The sequence below is a fragment of the Marmota flaviventris genome, chromosome 13 (genome assembly GCF_047511675.1).
Source record: "Marmota flaviventris isolate mMarFla1 chromosome 13, mMarFla1.hap1, whole genome shotgun sequence".
NCBI classification, from domain to species: domain Eukaryota; kingdom Metazoa; phylum Chordata; class Mammalia; order Rodentia; family Sciuridae; genus Marmota; species Marmota flaviventris.
The window spans coordinates 20,768,557-20,786,883 of record NC_092510.1 but is presented as its reverse complement, the minus strand read 5'-3'; the positions used below and the strand labels follow the sequence as shown (position 1 = coordinate 20,786,883).

Genomic DNA, 18,327 nt, shown 5'->3' with positions numbered 1-18,327 from the left:
CCAAGTTCTTCTTTTCATTGAGTTTCAAAATAATATCATAACTCATAGAAAACTAGAAACTACTAAAATCAACCCCCCCCCCCAAACCCAGCAGTGGTATCACCTTCCAAAGAATTTTAGCTGATACATGGATACCAAGCTCTCCTTGAAACTAGGTTGTTAAAAAGGGTACCGTAGTGGGGAAACTCAGGGAATGTTCCCTAAGGAATGGCTGGCAGGTGCTCCTGATCCCTTTTGTATTTTTCTCCATCTTGCTGCCTGATGTGTGAATGGTTCCATGCAGGCTATGGCTACAGGTCCCATCCCAGAGATGTCAGAGTGATGAGTTGGAGGAACACGGTCTCTGAAAACCTTAAGGAGCATGCTCATTCCAGCTCTGCCTTACCTACCTCCTGAGATGAAACTAACTTCTCCCCAGTTACTTCTGGCTTTTGCTTTTACTTTGCCTGAATGATATAGTAGTTATGTACTAGGTGATGACACTGCATTCAGCCCTCTGCATTTGATCCTCACAAAGGGTCTGTGAGGCAGATTCTGTGATCTTAACTTTTACAAATGAAGAAACTGAAGTCAAAGATAGGTAAATCATTTGACTTGGGTTGTACAGTCAGAAATAGCTGAGGTAGGATGTGAGCCCAGACTGTCTATCCCCAATCCATATGGTACCTGTTAAAGACTGACCCTTTGGGCTTTACAAATATGGAAAGACATAGAAGTATACCTGTGGATTCAATTCCTTTTGGTTCTCTTTAAATTCAGAAAACTTGATTTGAATTCAAGATGCTAAAATGCAAGACTAGAGCTGGGCTTGGTAGAGCACCCCAGGGTTTAATCCCCAGTAAAGCTAAAATCCATCAATCAATAATACAAGATTAGAAATAATAGAAGTGTTCAAAGTACCAGAAATTACAGCTTCTCTAACTGTGTTCCGGCTCTGGTGATCATTTCTCAAACCAGAATAGTGGCCTTCCCCACACTACACACTTCAAATATCAATGGTTGTCATTCTCTGTTCTTTCCCTCCCACTGTGCTCTGATTGCAGGACATGGCTTCCGTTTTTCAGTTCTTGTGGCCAGGACTCCATGTCACTATGCCAGGGGACCTTTTCTTCTTTCCAGGATTTGCTCTAATCAGGTAGCTCTGACTGTATGAGTGGTCATGCTAAGGAGGTGCATTCGGGCTTCCAGACCTGAGGCAAGAAATGAAAACCTCAACCAGCTAGGAGATATTCATCCTGCCCTTTCGTAGGATGTCAGTCACTTAAGTTTATGAACATGTAAATGGTCCAAGAGTCAAATGCGATGCTGGTGAGGACTCCTAAGGAGTTGTTTTGAAGATTTTTAAATGATTCTGGAACCTGAGTGAGTTCTGTGATGTGTTCGATAATCTAACTTGACTGGAAGGCTTTATACTGTCAGATCAGATTTAGATTCTTGATCAAAGCTGATTATTTTATTTTCTTTCTATTAATATCTACTATTTACCAATTTCAGACTTCTCTTTATACCTTTAAAACAATTCTAGAAGCAGTCAATATAGTATATTCTGAGAAGTAATCACTCCTTAAATACTATGAATATTAAGGTCCCAATGCCTGGGACAAAATGGGACTTTTGTTACTGGCAGCTCTGCCAGAGAATCTGTCTGGATCACAGCTGGCTGATTGTTCAACTGCATAAGAAATAAGCAAACAATGAAAAACGGATAATGAAATCCATGCAGTTTGATCACATGGGGGAGAATTCATTTAGATTGTTTATCCACTGGTTTTACAGAAGCAGTTACAATTTACAGAAATGAAAGTCAGGAGATATACATATATAAATTAAGCTAGGCTATGTTAGCCAGAGAGCATGTTCTCCCCACCCCGGTGGGGGGGTAGTTTTCTAACTTTTTAGTTTCCATTCTTGGTGTGAAGAAATCTGGACTGTCAGTTGAAAAGCTGGATACTCTGTCCCCTGTTCTCTGCTGAATACTATATGTCTATGCAACCCGTTGCTAGGCACAGAGGTACTGCTAACTGTTTTTGAATGAACAGAAAGATATTCCTAGAGCTTTTTGAGCTTTTGAGTAGTGGTTAAAACAATGCCTACAGTTGAGTCCAGACCAAATAGTATATGCTATGAGTTGTCTCCTCCAAAACTCTCATTGAAATTTGATTCACATTATGAGACTTCCCTTATGAGAGGTGGGACTAGGTACATCATTAAGAGATGACTAGGTCTCTGAATTCAGAGTTTAGTAATGAGTTAATGGGATTAATGAATTAATGAGTTATTTTGGGAACGAGTCGACATAAAAGCCAGTTTGATTAGACCTCTCCTGAGCTCCCTGTCTCTCATCATGTGGTGCCCTGCACTGCCTCAGAACTGCCAATAAGAAGGCCATGTGCAGCCCCTTGACCTTGGACAAGAACTGAGAGCCTCAATAAACCTCTTTTCTTTATAACTTACCTAGGATATGGTATTGTGAGATTAGCAACAGAAAACAGACTAAGACAACTTTCCTTTCCCTGCTTCTCCAAGAATGTTCCCTGATGTCCAAGCTCTAAGTGCCCAAATGAAAGTGTCAGAAATACACACCCAATTTCTGTTGTTTTTCTGAGCTTCTGCAAGTGATCTAACCTTTCTGTAATTATTTTTCTAAATATGGAATAGGACCAGAATAGAGCAACTGCCTCAAATGGTAAACTTAAAATTCCAAAATGCAATACAAATAAGTTGTAGCAAGTGGACCTTACGAAAGCCTTAGGACTGCTGTTTCTTTGAATGTTTAATAAATGATCTGTATTAATCAGTGTCATGTTGTGATGTAGACCTTGGGTTCCGTGGTCATACCTGGGTTCAAATCAGCTTACTTTCTTGAGGCTGCATGCCCCATTGTGTGGGAATGGCAATGCTGCCTACCTACTGGGCTGTGCAGCTTGTTCAATGCTGTGTAGTCAGTGCTCATGAACTTTTGAATTAAATTTATGATTTAATTGGCTTCTTACTTTTTTGCTTTGGAGCATTTATAGTCATGTTGTCTTCTACCATTATAATTTAAATCTGGGTGTGGAGGTGCATGCCTGTAATCCCAGCAGCTTGGGAAGCTGAAGCAGGAAGATCAAGAGTTGAAAGTCAGCCTCAGGAAAAGTGAGGTGCTAAGCAACTCAGTGAGACCCTGTCTCTAAATAAAATACAAAATAAGGCTGGGGATGTGGCTCAGTGGTTGAGTGTCCCTGCGTCAATCCCTGGTACCAAAAAAAAAAAAAAAAAAAAAAAAAAAAGGCTTATAAAAGTCAAGATCTGTTTGGTGAATCTGATCTCTTCAAATTATTTGGGATCATCTCCTCCCCATTTTACAATCCACAAATGTCAAAAGTTTTAAGGCTGTTTCTCTAAGTACCCGAGCTTTGCCTAAGAATGACTGCCTTTTCAAGGATAGTACTCTGGAAGCCTCTGGTCCTATTGCTCTTGGGTCTCTCAGCCCATGTAACCTTCTGACTCAAGTCTTGGGTTTTTATAAATCCTTTAAAGGGGGTTAAGAGGCACTAGACTGTTCCTCCTTGAAACATTTCTGTTCCTCTGGCCTGTTGGTGTAGGTTAGAGGCTGGGGAGGAAGCCGCACTTCTAGTTGGAGGGCTCACATGGCCAGCCTGGGGCTTACTGACACACTTTCCTTGCACAATTCTGTCACCTCTGACTGCCCTGGGTGGTTTTGAGGTAGGGCAAAATAAATAAGAAATAAGCAGAGCGGAGACAAACAGGAAGAACAGGAAATACAATTCAGAAGGTCCAGCTATTTCTCCAGACCTATCAGTCCCTAAACCAGTCTCCCAGGCCTGTTACTCTCAGATTCCTGGGAAAGCTGTAAGGTTACCTGCACACTATTAATTATTCCCCCAATGAACAGATTAAGCTAAGAGAGATACAACATTTTAAGAAGCTTGTGATTTAGGGGACTTTCTAGCATTATCTATTGATTAGATAAAGACCATGAAAACTTAAGGATCCTGAGAATGACCAGACCACTATAAGCTTTCTTGGACCTTCCAACACCCGCCTCTCACCAAGTTTCCTTTTCTGTCTCTAACTGGTGTGTGCTGAAGTTCTTTTCCATCACATAAATCAAGGACCCTGCTGTTCCTGTATGGTGTTCCCCCTTCTTTCTGGGAAGACCTTGGACCTATCTCTGGAGACACCTCTTCTTTGGACAGTTTGACCAGGTTATAGGGAGTCAGGCTGTTGTTTTCCTGTGAGTTTCATTAATGCTAGGAATGCCTATGGCTTCATAACTCAGCTCACATTCTCTCTCCTTGTGATCTTTGAGAAGTAGAGGCAGAGAAAACCCCAAGTAAGGGATGTCGGGAGAAGGGAGAAGAGTCAGAGTTCTGAACCCAAAGAAGAATTAAAGGAAGGTTTATGATCAGATTTAACTATCCCCGCCTCCCCGTTTTAACATGCAAGCACTCATATAGTTTCCATAGGCTTTTGTGATGACACTGCTAGAGGAAGAAGCCATACAGAAATGGATGGAGCTGGGGATGTGGCTCAGTGGTAGAGTGCTCATCAAGCATGTGCCAGGCCCTGGGTTCAATCATCAGTAGCCCGCCCCCCCCCCCCCACACACACACAGATGAATGGGAGAAAATCTGTTAAAAAGAGTAATGATGGTACTATTTCTTTTTTCTTTCCAGTACTGGGGACTGAACCCAGGGGCACTCTACCACTGAGGAACATCTCTAGCCCTTTAAAAACCTTTTAAAATTTTGAGACAGGGTCTTGCTAAGTTGTCAAGGTTGGCCTCAAAGTTGCTATCTTGGTGGGATTATAAGCGTGCACCACTTGCACCTGCACTTGGCATGATAATATATTTTAAGTCTATTTAATAAATTAGAATCTAAAACAACTCCAGCAATTGAAACGCTAGAATAAATTATAAGTATTATACCCTCTGGCAATGGAGAAAAGATCCTCAGAATGCTATCTAAAAGGGAAGGAAAGCAGAGGTAGAAAACAGGGCGAGTAGGTCAATTTCTTTACTTTTTAGTTTCTTTCTTTCTTTCTTTTTTTTTTTTTTTTTTTTTGGTGGTGCTGGGGATTGAACCCAGGGCCTCGTGCATGTGAGGCAAGCACTCTACTGACCGAGCTATGTCCCCAGTCCTACCTTTTTGCTTCTGGGAGCTGAAAGAGATTATAGTGCAAAACAGAAAGGTAAACATTAAAAACATATTCAACTAAAATCAAGTGGCAGAGGAGAAGGAAAGAAAATAATGGAAGGTGGAAAAGGTAATGATTTTGAATTATAATCTTAAACTAGTTATTTAAAAGGGGAAACATTAAAAAAACAAAAAGGAAACATTAAAACAAAACAAAATAAAATAAATATGTCTTCATATTTATATATATGTCTTCAGAAGAAACCAACCAATGAACCAGGAAAACCCCCATGAAAACCTCACATTGAGAAAGTTTTTAGAAAGCACAATAAAATAAGGACAAACAAACATTTCTGGCAAATCAATCAATCAATGGATTTGACTGAATCAATTGGAACAACAAATATACAACCATAGGATGAAAATGACTCATTGACTCAGGAAAAAAAATGCAGGATCATTATCTTAACCTACCAAGGCTGAATTGTGAACACTCAAAGGAATGCATGTCCAATAAAGAAGTAGTTATCAAGGTATGATCTCACAGTAAAGAAGCCTGGCATAAAATAACAAAGGAAATACAGGTGGGAAGGTATAGAGATTCTCCAAATGCTTCAGGCTCTGATAGACCAAATAAACAAATGATTTTTTAAAAAACACCCAAATAACAACAATATCATCAAATTGGCACCAACTGAAGTTTATAACCTTAACCAAGAATATATTGTGGCCAATACATTATGGCTGGTTCTTCCCAATAAATATCTCTATCTCTTTTAGAAAGAGAGCTCTGAATTTTAGCAGGCCCTAACACAGCCCAGCACACAGAAATGCTGTTCCCAAGCTCCCTTGCAACTGCAGGGCAATATCCCCAAACCACAGTTTGTGGACCCTGGTGATCTCTTTCAGCATGTTTTAAAATACATAAAATCAAATGTGCAAGATTAAAAGGAAACCAGTTATACAGAGAGCTATTAGAATGAATTTGTGATAGAGTAATATATGTATCTTTGTTAACAAATTAAAAACAATCCCAGCAAGTTCAGTGGCAAGTTGTAACAGCTACCTCAATTTCAGTGTCATAGATGTAAATTATTATTTTGCAACAGATATGAATTCATTTTACAACTGGTATGTGTGTGAGGGCCCTTCTTGTTCTTTCACATTAATTTTAAGCAAGGAGGTCTATCTCCTTTTGGCTTTCTGGAATGCCCATCCCCTTCCTGACACATCTCTCAGTTATGAAACATGCATAAGTAGATGCATTTGGGAGGATATGAGCCTTATCTCCCATTACATAGCCTTTTCCCATCTTAATAACCCTTTCTCCCATTACTTATGTACAGTTGGAGATATTGTTTCATTTCTGGGTATGTCCATATTATTGTCCAATAAATTTACTGGTGGAAGAAATTAAAAACTATCCAGGGATGGCTGGGTGTGGTGGCACACACCTAAATCCCAGCAGTTTGGGAGGCAGAGGCTGGAGGATTGCAAGTTCAAAGCTATCCTCAGCAATTTAGCGAGGCCTTAAGCAACTTAGTGAGACCCTGTCTCTAATAAAAAATGAAAAAAGGCTGGGAATGTTGCTCAATGATTGAGTGCTCCTGGATTCAATCCCTGGTACCAAAGAACATAGTGGCACAGGCTTGTAATTCCAGAGACTTGAGAGGCTGAGGCAGGAGGATTGAAAGTTCAAGGCCAGCCAGGGCAACTTAGTGAGTGAGACCCTCAGCAACTTAGTAAGACCCTGACTCAAAATTAGAAAATGAAAAGAACTGAGGATGTCACTCTGTGGTAAAACACTTGTCATTTAATCCCATTACAAACCAACCAACCAAAACAAAACAAAACAAACAAACAAAAAAACCCAAATTCAAATAAAGAAAAAGACCCCAAACAAACAAACAAAAACTTACCCAGGAGTAAAGGCTTTGACATTGTGTTCATTTGCATTGTGGTCATTTAGATTCTTGAAATAGTGACAAATAAATGTTTTAAGCATTCTGCTTAATTGTCTGAAAGATGATGTCCTGACTTTTCTAAAAGTGGTTGTTTCTTTCCCACTGGAAGGCATGAGTCCTAGTTATGTACAGAAGTTGAAATGCACAGCTTGATCCTCATTCTGGAGGCTCCTGGAGGCCCCCGCGAGGTTGCTGTGCACAGTGGCCACTTGGTGGCTCCATTTCCTCAGGGTTGTCAGACAGAGGAGGTGAAGGCCAGCCCCTGCACCCCACTTCCCATTCTAGTAGGCTATTGCTCTATAAGCAGGTACCTGAGTAAAAGTATTAATATGCTAAATCATAACCTCAATTAAAAAAAGTTTGCTTCATCTATTATCTAGGGTGGTTATGTCTAATAAAGTCAGTCCTTGTCACAAAGTAGTCTTACATCACTAGCCAAATTTAAGACAACTGGATCCCAAATTAAAAATCACAATAAAGCAAGTATAGTGAAATGTTAATTGTAGAGCAGAGAGGGTGTGTATATAGGTGCTCACTATGAATTTTTTTCAACTTTCCTGTGTATTTGGAAAATTTTATAATAAAATATTGGAAGAAGTGAATAATGTTGGCAGTTGAATTATAAAATACTAAACAAAAGACAATGATAGTCCACATTAGGAACTGAAAGTCACTTTAAAATTCATGTGTTGAGGCCCTGAACCCCCAATGTAGCTGAACTTGAAAAGAGGAACTTTACAGAGATGAAATGAGGTCAAATTAAAAAAATAAAGATTTTTTAAAAGATTAAATGAACTTGTAAAGATCAATCCTAATCTGAGAGGATTAGTGACCTTATAAGAATAAATGTGAGTGTAAACTTTCTCTCTCTCCCTCTTTCCCCATGTGAGAAATAGGTAGCCTACAGGCCAAGTGGAGTGAACTGGGAATGAAATCTACCTTGCTGCCACCTTGAACTCAGACTTCCCAGCCTCAGAACTGTGAGAAATTCCTGTTGTGTAAGGTCACCAAGTCTTTGGTATATGTATATGAATGTTTTGTATGTATGTATGTATTTAGGCAAAAAGAAAGCAGGGAAATCTATTCTTATCTGATGAATTTAAGTTAATGAATATTGAAGGAATAAAATCACCATTTTGTAACTCCTAGGACTAATTGATTCAGGAAAAGGTCCTCAATCAATGCTAAAACAATTGGATGGCTTGTGCTGGGGAACTGCATGTTCACAGTCTTGAACTGTTTACTTCTCAGATTACTTGCTAATCAAAAGAGAAAAATGTCCCATTATAATGGAGTGATCTGCCCCACCCTAACCAAGTCAACACCAATGGGGACAAATTGACATTCTGTGCCTTCTGATGTGAATGCAACTAAAAATATACACCCTCATGTATGAGATGTCACAAATATTGGATCTGTCTGGGCCCAGTGGGGCATGCCTGTAATCACAGCAACTCAAGAGGCTGAGGCAGGAGGACCCCAAATTTGAGGCCAGCCTGAGCAGTTTAGGGAGACCTGTTTCAAAATAAGAAATAAAAAAGGTTGGGATATAGCTCAGCGACAGAGCATGGCTGTATTCAATCAACAATACCATATGAAAGAAAAGAAACAAACCAAAAAAGCCAGAACAGCAACCCCAAAACAAATGTTGTATTTGAATTGAATTCCAAGGAAACAACCAAATGCTGAAAATGAGATATTACAGTAAGGCATTTAATCTGAACCATTCAAAATGCCAGTGTCTGCTGGGCTCAGTGGTGCATGCCTGTAATCTCAGCAAATCGGGAGGCTAAGGCAGAAGGATTGCAAGTTCAAGTCCAGCCTAGGCAACTTAGTGAGAGGCTCTCAAACTAAAATAAAAAGGGCTGGGGAAGTAGCTCTGTGGTAGAGCACCCATGGGTTCAGTCCCCAGTACCAGAAAAAGAAAAAAAAGCCGGCATTATGAAAAATAAACACAAACTGATGTTGGAGAATGGTATAACTGCAAGAGACACAAGAAGCATAACCAAGGACTTTTAAAAAGTCGTATAAGATATTTTGGGACACCTGGGAATTGTAGCATAAACAGCATATTATTAGAGAATCAATGTTAATTTTTTTGGTTGTTGAAGGAACAGCCAGCCACTCTTTTGAAGGAGCTCCAGACTGGTGGATTAACTAGGACAGCCCAGAGGTGAGGGTTTGTGCACATAGGTGTGTGTACCCTAGTGAGATCTGTTTGTATTTGGAAATGGTTAATGGCAATGAATCTTTCCTTGACCAAACACTAGTTAGGCTCTTCTAGGCTCTTCTAGGTCCTTTTCTCATCTTAGGCCTCAATCTCGACCTTTAAAAATTATAGACTCTCAGGACAATGAGACAGAGGTCCACCCTCCCACAGTAAGAGGCTTCCAGAAATACTGGCACAGTTTCTAAAAGCTCAAGGCTAGGCCCTAGATCCCCTGGAAACACCTGTCTAGAATGCCCAATGCTGCCTGGAGAATTTACTTAACTTACTCCTGCTCTGAACCTTGAGAGAGGCAGATAAGCTCCAGAACCCCTCCTCAGATCAGTTACTTTGGATAGCTTACCTTTATAGAGCCTTTCTCTGCTCCTTTGAGATGTAAATCTTCTCCCACCCAGAACTGTCTTCAAGACTCTTTGCAATGCAAATATTCATGAAGGTAACTCTCTTGCCCCTAGTCTGTGTGGGCAGATAGGAATCTAACTTCCTGTAAATTGCAGTTAGGAAACTCAGTGGGTTTCACACTGACCAATCCCCTGCTCCTTCATGCTTTTTGCAACACCCACTTCACTAGGACTGGATGCTCACCCCTTTTCTGTTCCCTCATTCTCCCTTTAAAAGGTCCATTCACCTCTGTACAAGTTGAATTTGGTTTGCGCTGGGCACTCTTTCCTATTGCAATAGTTTGTTTCTGAGTGGAAATCTGTCCTCATTGGTTTAACTGATGTTAATGTCTAGCTTTGTTCTTTTTTGACATCTGAGGAGAAAAATAAAAGATCTGAGTTAAATGTTTCCAAATGACTATTTTTGAACATTTCTTCTATGGCCAGTCAGAGCTGTGGGGCTCAGGAGCCTGAAGTAGGAGGATGGAAAGTTCAAGGCCAGCCTCAGCAATTTAGTGAGACCCTGTTTCAAAATAAAAAATAAAAAGGGCTGGGGATATAGTTCAATAGTAAATCCCCCATGGGTTCAATCCCCAGGCTCCCCCCAACCCCTTCTAAGTGGTTAGGGTGCAATGTACCCTAACCGCTTAGAATGTTAATGATTGTCTAGATTTAAAAAAAAAATCTTCTGTGTATATAGGGTGTCCCTAGATAGGAGATAGATAAAAGTCATATAAATGCAGAATTTTCTACCAGAGGACCAGCTGCCCATTGTTCCTATAGGGTCATCTTTCATTCTTACTGTAGGTTGACATTTGTGCTGTCCATTTGTGTTTGATAGTATGTGGCATAGGCTATATATTTGGACTAGAGGAAGATGCTCCCATGAGAACTTTTATAAGGCATTTGGAAGGGAGAATACTAGAGAAAACTAAATTCACTCTTGGAGAAGCTGGTCCTAAGAGTAACAATGTGATCATGCCCTCGCTCCTCACTCTGAGCCAGCCATAGCTCTCCATACTTTCTCACAGATTATTGGTTAACCTTTTGGCTATGATTTGAATGTGTCCCCTGAAGTTCATGTGTTAAAACTTAATCCCCAAGACAACGATTTTGGGAGGTGAGGCCTTCAAGGGCTCTGCCTTTGTGAGTGGATTAATGCTGTCTTGGCTGGAGGGGGCTCTTTATTGAGAGAGTAGGTTTGTTATAAAAGTGAGCTCAGTCTCCTCTTGTTCTCACACCCTGTCTCCTTCTGCCATGGGATGAACCATGGGAGGATTTAGTAAGATGTCAGTAACTTGATACTGGGCTTCTCAGCCTCCAGAACTGTAAGAAATACATTTCTATTCTTTATAAGTTACCCCATCTCTGATATTGTCATAGCAGCACAAAATGGACTAAGACACTCTCTCCCTTGATTCTCTAATATTTCCATCATCATCAATTTTTGATTGCCCTGAATGAAGCCTAGAATTCATAGATAAGCATCCTTTTTCCTCCCATTAAAAATCAGTCTTCTTGGGGCTGGGGCTGGGCTCAGTGTAGTGCACTTGCCTGTTATGTGTGAGGCACTGGGTTCAATTCTCAGCACTATGTATGAATAAATAAAATACAGGTCTATCAACAACTACAAAAATATATTTTTTAAAAATCAATCTTCTGTCTGTACTTATTGCTTCCATTTTCTTGCCTTAAATTAACTCTTCAACTCTTTCCCATTTGGTTCCCACTCCTACCATTCTGTGGACATCCCTGTTGCCAAGATCAGTGGGTTGCATGTTCCTAATCCAGTTTTTATCATGCACAGTAGACCACCTCTGTATTCCCGCTTCACTGACATCACATTTTGCTAGTTCCTCCCACCATCTAGACTGCTTATCTCTCTTTCCTGGGCTGTAGTGTTATGGGTCATGCTATATGGGCAATGACCAGATAGACTATTTTGCCCTGAAACTCCATATCATATAAGAAACACTTCTCCCTTGGGACAACCCTGCCAGTGTACCTACCAACAATTGCTTAGCATAACATAATGGCAAAACAAAATGGCAAAATTGTTCCTTCTATTCTTATATACTGTACTTGTTAGAATGTTAATGATTGTCTAGACATTAGTAACTACTATTCTTTAATTTGCATTCAACTAGGGTCATTTTGACCCACTTCCCCTTCTGCTTATGATATTAGATATTATGATTTGTTCATGGTTTAGAATCATAGCACCAGCCACTTATGATTAATGTACTGCCATGCTTTAAAATGTGTACTCTAACCCCTGGAGGGGGTTGAAGTGTGTAGACTTGCAGCCTGCTTGTTGGTCCACCAGCTGGTGAATAAAGATGGTTCCATCTTCTGTTTTAAGATTGACTCAGTGATTTATTGCATCTTGCCATAACAGAGGCTGCTTTTTCTACTCCTTAAATGTTACAAACAGCTCCTTACGGCTCTGTGGTAGGCTTTCTGGTTTATTCTTCCAATAAATATGTATTGTGCACTTACTATGGGATAGACACTGGGCAGGGTGCTGAGAATCACATATATGGTCCCTGTTCTCAGGGCATTTTAGGAGAAATTGTCAGCCCTAAATAATACAACTGGTTATTTAATTATACAAAATAAGAAGGTGAAAAAGAGAGGGAGAGAAATAAAGATAGTGTCAAGAAACATTGATCATTATTAATGATATCTTCATCTTAGAACATCTTGAATTGTCCTTAAGCTATTGAAAATTGTTTTTCTTCTGTAATCACTGGTTTATACAGATATCACAATTTGGAATCTTCCTGCACATTCAGTAAAATTCATCTCAAGTCTATATTTGGGAAAAAGTTGCTTTGTAGGGATTTCTAAAAACCAACTTGGCCATTAGGCACTTCTTTCAAAAGGGTGCTGATTAAATAAATATAAATTAATCAGAAACACATGGAATAAATTTACAGTAAGTAATTGTTTTTTTCAAGCATTTGTCTAAATAGGAAACAAATAAAAATATCCGAAAACCTTTGAAAAATAACTGTAAAATTCTCTGATGAGATGCAGACACTGGGAGCCAAGTTCACCAAGCCTTTCATGGACTTAACAGGCCTGAGGTTTGTGTTCTGCTGACATGATAAAAACTCAGAGCTGCATGCAGCATCTTCCATGGGCTCCACAACAGTGGATCACTCTGTTTGCTGTGCAAGAGACCGATTTCACACTTGCATTTCCAGTTGGGCTTGGCCTGTACCAAAAGGCACCCCCAACTAAAAGGTTTAATTAGAGCATTTTCTGGGTGCTAGTGCTTTACATTGCTTTCCCAGTAGTCTGTGATGTGGGGCGTTAGTAGACCTACATCATAGACTAGTGATTTAAGTGAGGAAACAGAGAGAAGTTGGAAACTTCTAACAGGCTTGTATGGTGGACCCGGCAGATCCAGACAGTCTGACTGAGCTGGATGCCGAAGTACCCATGTCCTGCCCTCCTCATACCTGGTATGCTGCTGATCTTTCCCATCTGCTGTACCCCTTCCCCTCATCTGGCTGATTCAGAAGCTCCTCACTGTCTTCCTTCCTCCACAAGGTCACTTGTTACCTGTAGGCAAGGTCTAAGCCAAGTGCAAGACAATCAGTAATTGCAGCACAGCAGAGGGCCTCTCCTGCTCCCACCAGTGCTTTCTCAACCCTTCCTCCCTTAGGTTTTTCTTCCTCTTCTCTGACACGAAGGCCTTGTGCTTTGCAAGGGAACAAGGAAGTGGTGATATATTTGTTGGCTTCTAGAAAAGTCTCTGTTGGCAGCCTGTCTCTCCATCCCCTTCCAGCTCAACATGTAACTGGACCTTTGCTCTCCATCTGCTTTATCTGGATGGGCCTGGACCTCATTTAAGTAATTTTTCCTTTTTAACTTGTCTGGCTGTACAAATTTGACCTGTCTTCTCCCACCCACTTCCTCCCTGCAAATGTTCCTGAACCTGAACCTAGATTATGGTGGATGAGAAACTCAGGGCTCAGTAACTTTAATTAGAAAAATAAAACCTGGCAAAGATATAAAGTGATAAAATTGAAAGGGGAGGGACATTGATAGGGAAATAGGGCCCATCATGGACAACTGTAGAACTTCATAGCTCAGGTCATTGGTATTCTCTAAAGCTGAGCAGGTCAAGAGGGTAAAGCCCCAAGAGGGGGGTGCACAGGGGTGCAGCTTTGTCAGTCCTGGTCCCTTTCAGACTATGGTTGACATTCCATATTAACAGGTTGTTTCTATTGTTGTTAATATGACATTCCATGTTAACAGCCATGTTTCATGGAGGAATTTATACCATTACTTTATTATACCTCCTTACTCTGGCTGGTTAGTTTATTCTGGAAGTTTTCCAAGTCCATAGAGTACAGAAATTTAGTTTTTTTAAAAAGATTTATTCTTTTTAGATATACATGAAGAAATTTAGTTTTAAACCTAACTTTATCATCAGTTTTGGATTCTTGGAAGTTTTTACAATTAGCAAAGTACTTTGGGGTAAAGCAGGAGAACTGGCCTCCATTCCTGGCTTCCTCTCTTCACCACTCTGTGTTCCTGCTCATGTCTCTCCAACCTTCCCATTCAAGACCTTGATTTATGCACATAAAATGGAGTGTGGAAGACTGACATGGTAGCTTAAACAATTATGTCTTTTGTTCCCAAATGAGTATTTTCCTTCTACCTGGCACAGAGTAGTAGTTGCTTAATATAATTTATTGAATATATAAAGAAATAAAATATTCATTTGGAATATTTGGAAAATATGATGATTCCCTGGCCCCCAAACTAGGTGAGGTCACTTTCTGATGCCATGAATAATACTTTTCATACACTGTGTTATGATAGTTTGCCATTGTTTCATTTTTAAACAAACAGTGGCTTCCTGTTTGCAGTTCCTAACATAATGCCTGGCACAATGTCAGATCTCAAGAAATTTCTGTTAAATCAATATGACATACTTTATGTCAAACAGATTTGGCACTTGAGGAAATTAAAAACAAAAACCAAAACTTTGAATTTTTAGGGTGAGGAGGCTGGAGGGAAGATTGAGAAGTCTTCAGGTACATTTCCTTGCTTTATAACTCAGCCATTCCTGGTAATTATGTACTTTGTTCCTGAACATTCACAGGAGACTCACATGACTTTCCTAATAAAACTATCTTTATGTATTTCCAAAGAACTAGACATGCATATTGTCCTCTTCATTCTTTCTTTATTCCTTTCCTCCCCTTTCTTTTTCTTTTCCAAGAAAAAGGAAAAGGTGGTAAGTGTATCAAAGTATTTTATTATAGGGGCTTAGATAAGTCACCTACTCCATGTATGGAGTGGAGTTAGATCTTACCAAAGACCCAGAATCCTGGCTGTCAGCAAAAATTGTGCTGCAGTCACATGGGTCACATGGGTCTGCTTATATCTGCAGCCTTAAGGTAAGAGTTCCAAATTCTGTGAACAATAGAGACTTGGAGTTCATGTTCACAATGATCTTTTCTATATAAAACTACAGATTCAGTCACTTTTTTTTTCAGTTTGATAAATTAGCAGGTTAACTAGCATTCAGGGTCTACTCGATCTCAACAGTTCTCTCATTTTAAATTAAGGGGCTGTCAAATGGAGATTCTGTCATCAGTAAGTGAATAATAAATCCAGAGCCTGGGAACTGGTCTTGGTTCTGTCCGAACTGAGATCAGAGCATTTTTCTGAACATTTCTGCAGATGACCCTCTGCAGACTAGAGATGTGCTTGTAGCACAAACTGCCTTGTGAGCCATTTGTAGCTGGTGGCCTATGGCTGATCAAGGGTTCCCAATCACTTCTGTCATGACATCTTCATGGAATTCCATTTGGACCTAGATATGGATAACAAACCCAGTCATAGCTCATGCAATCCAAATGCAGAGCCTCCAAAAAAGTCTCTTGAATCAGGACATCTCTTTTAGGATATTCATGGTAGAAAGAACAGTATTCAATCTCCTCTTCCTTTTTTTTTTTAAATTTTTCCTGTGATCATTAGATGATGAAATTCTTTCTCTGCTTCTGGTAAAGGGCAGCAGTGATTGCTGTAAGCCTCAGAACCTCAGCCCTGCTCTACCCCTGACCCATCAGGCAGTGCATTCCAACCTAGAGATGTGGCCAGTACCATTCACCACACTGATAAAACTGTCAAAGTTACTTTTTCAGAACTCTAGGGAAAAACAAACAAACAAACCAAAAACAAAAAGCAAAGGCTTACACCAATTCAGAGTACTTTTTCAGATAAAATGATTCAGATCTCAGAACAGCAAGCTCTGTAGTATCTTTTATTTCCCTAGTTCCATTCTCCTTTTTCCAGACAGGTCTTAAAAAAAAAGTTTGCAACCAGAATGAAAACGAGCAGCCTATGGAGGGATAAAACGGGGTTGGAGTTGCCCTAAAGCCCAGTTCCCTGAAAATTGCCTGTCTTGACCAGTCTTGAAGTTCCTTGGAAGACTTCCTCACAAGGCTTGTCTTTGTTTGATCTGACTCAGAGGTCATATAGCACCATTTCCTTGAGGGCAATTGTTTAACAGGCAGGTACTTGAGATGGTGATAACAAGGTGGAGCAAACAACAAGCTGAGCAAAATTTTAATGGAAAAGCTGGGGAATCAAATGTCCATAGCTTCAGAAATTCCTGGGAATGTTCCACATAACACATGACAATGAATACAGTCCACACAGAATTACATGGTTAAGTCACTAAACACACTTAAGAGTAACGACCATAACAGAAGCAACAAATGGCAAAAGAAATAAATCCTTATAAATAGAGGACAATTTGTTTTCCATAGTTCCCATAATATATTAAAAAAATTTTTTTTTAGTTGTAGATGGATGCAATACCTTTTTTTTTATATTTATTTTTATATTGTGCTGAGGATTGAACCCAGTGCCTCACACATGCTAGGTAAGTGCTCTACCAGTGAGCTGCAATCCTAGCCCTCCCACAGTATATTTTGAGAATAATAGTTTTCATCCAAAGAAGGAATGGTCCATGTAAACGAAAACAGCAGTCAATGAATACTGTCCAGGAGGAGGCCTAGATGTTGGACTTGTGTAAACAAAGACAGGAAATCATCTATTTTAAATATGTCAAAAAAAAAAAAAAAAAAAAAAAAACTAAAGGGAAACCATTTTCAAAGAGCTAAAGAAAAGCAAGAGAATAATTTCTTTACTAGGGAATAACAATAAAGAGAATTAGAAGCTCTGAGACTGTGGGGCACCATCAAACATAACAGAAGCACAGCAGCAGTTCCAGATGGAGAGGAGAGAGGGAAGAAGGTGAAAGAAAATTTTAAGAAATAATTGTTGAGAAGTCCACAAATTTGATGAAAAACTTGAGGAGCTGCCCAATAGAAACAACTCATCATATATGATAACTCCTCAATAAATTCAACATCTGATGTCTCATGAAGCCACAAAGGCCAGAAGGGTGGGAAATTTCATATTCAAAGTACTATAGATCTTCTTTAAAGGTTTTGTAAAATTCTGCTGTATACCCATCTGGACCTGGGCTTTTCTTAGTTGGTAGTCTTTTTATGGTTTCTTCTATTTCCTCAATTGATATTGGTCTGTTTAGGTTGTCTATATCCTCCTGACTCAATCTGGGCAGATCATATGACTTAAGAAATTTATCTATGCCTTCACTATCTTCTAATTTGTTGGAGTATAAGGATTCAAAATAGTTTTTGATTATCTTCTGTATTTCTGAAGTGTCTGTTATGATATTGCCTTTTTCATCCCGTATGCTAGTAATTTGAGTTCTCTCTCTTCTTCTCTTCACTAGCATCGCTAAGGGTCTGTCGATTTTGTTTATTTTTTCAAAGAACCAACTTTTAGTTTTGTCAATTTTTTCAATTGTTTCTTTTGTTTCGATTTCATTAATTTCAGCTCTGATTTTAATAATTTCTTGCCTTCTACTTCTTTTGCTGTTGTTTTGCTCTTCTTTTTCAAGGATTTTGAGATGAAGTATGAGATCATTTATTTGTTGTTTTTTTCTTTTTTTAAGGAATGAACTCCAAGCAATGAATTTTCCTCTTAGAACTGCTTTCAATGTGTCCCATAGATTCCGATATGTTGTGTCTGTGTTTTCATTTATCTCTAAGAATTTTTTAATTTCCTTCTTGATGTCTTCTATAACCCATTGATCATTCAGTAACCTATTGTTCATTCTCCAAGTAATGTATGCTTTTTCCTTCCTTCTTTTATCGTTGATTTTCAGTTTCATTCCATTATGATCAGATAAGATGCATGGTATTATCTCTACTCCTTTATATTGTCTAAGAGTTGCCCTGTGACATAATATATGATCTATTTTTGAGAAGGATCCATGTGCTGCTGAGAAAAAAGTGTAACTGCTTGATGTTGGGTGGTATACTCTATATATGTCAATTAGGTCTAGGTTATTAATAGTGTTATTGAGTTCTATAGTTTCCTTATTCAACTTTTGTTTGGAAGATCTGTCCAGTGGCGAGAGAGGTGTGTTGAAGTCTCCCATGATTATGGTATGGTGGTCTATTAGACTCTTGAACTTGAGAAGAGTTTGTTTGACGAACATAGCTGCACCATTGTTTGGGGCATAAATATTTATGATTGTTATGTCTTGTTGT

General features: G+C 39.3%; 1 protein-coding gene across 6 annotated transcripts in view; it reads right to left on the bottom strand.

Moving 5' to 3' along the window:
- Positions 1–18,327, bottom strand: part of LOC114081644 (solute carrier family 28 member 3) — a 113,719-nt gene that overhangs the window by 51,173 nt on the left and 44,219 nt on the right. Inside the window, exon 2 of one of the 6 annotated variants that reach the window (XM_071600511.1) lies at positions 13,180–13,295. The exons of 4 other annotated variants lie outside the window; for them this stretch is intronic. In XM_071600511.1, coding sequence (XP_071456612.1) covers positions 13,180–13,226 — 47 coding nt within the window. In that variant the 5' untranslated portion in view covers positions 13,227–13,295. Of the gene's footprint in view, positions 1–9,675; positions 9,783–13,179; positions 13,296–18,327 lie in introns of those variants that run through there. One more of the 6 variants, XM_071600516.1, reaches the window with a different exon arrangement.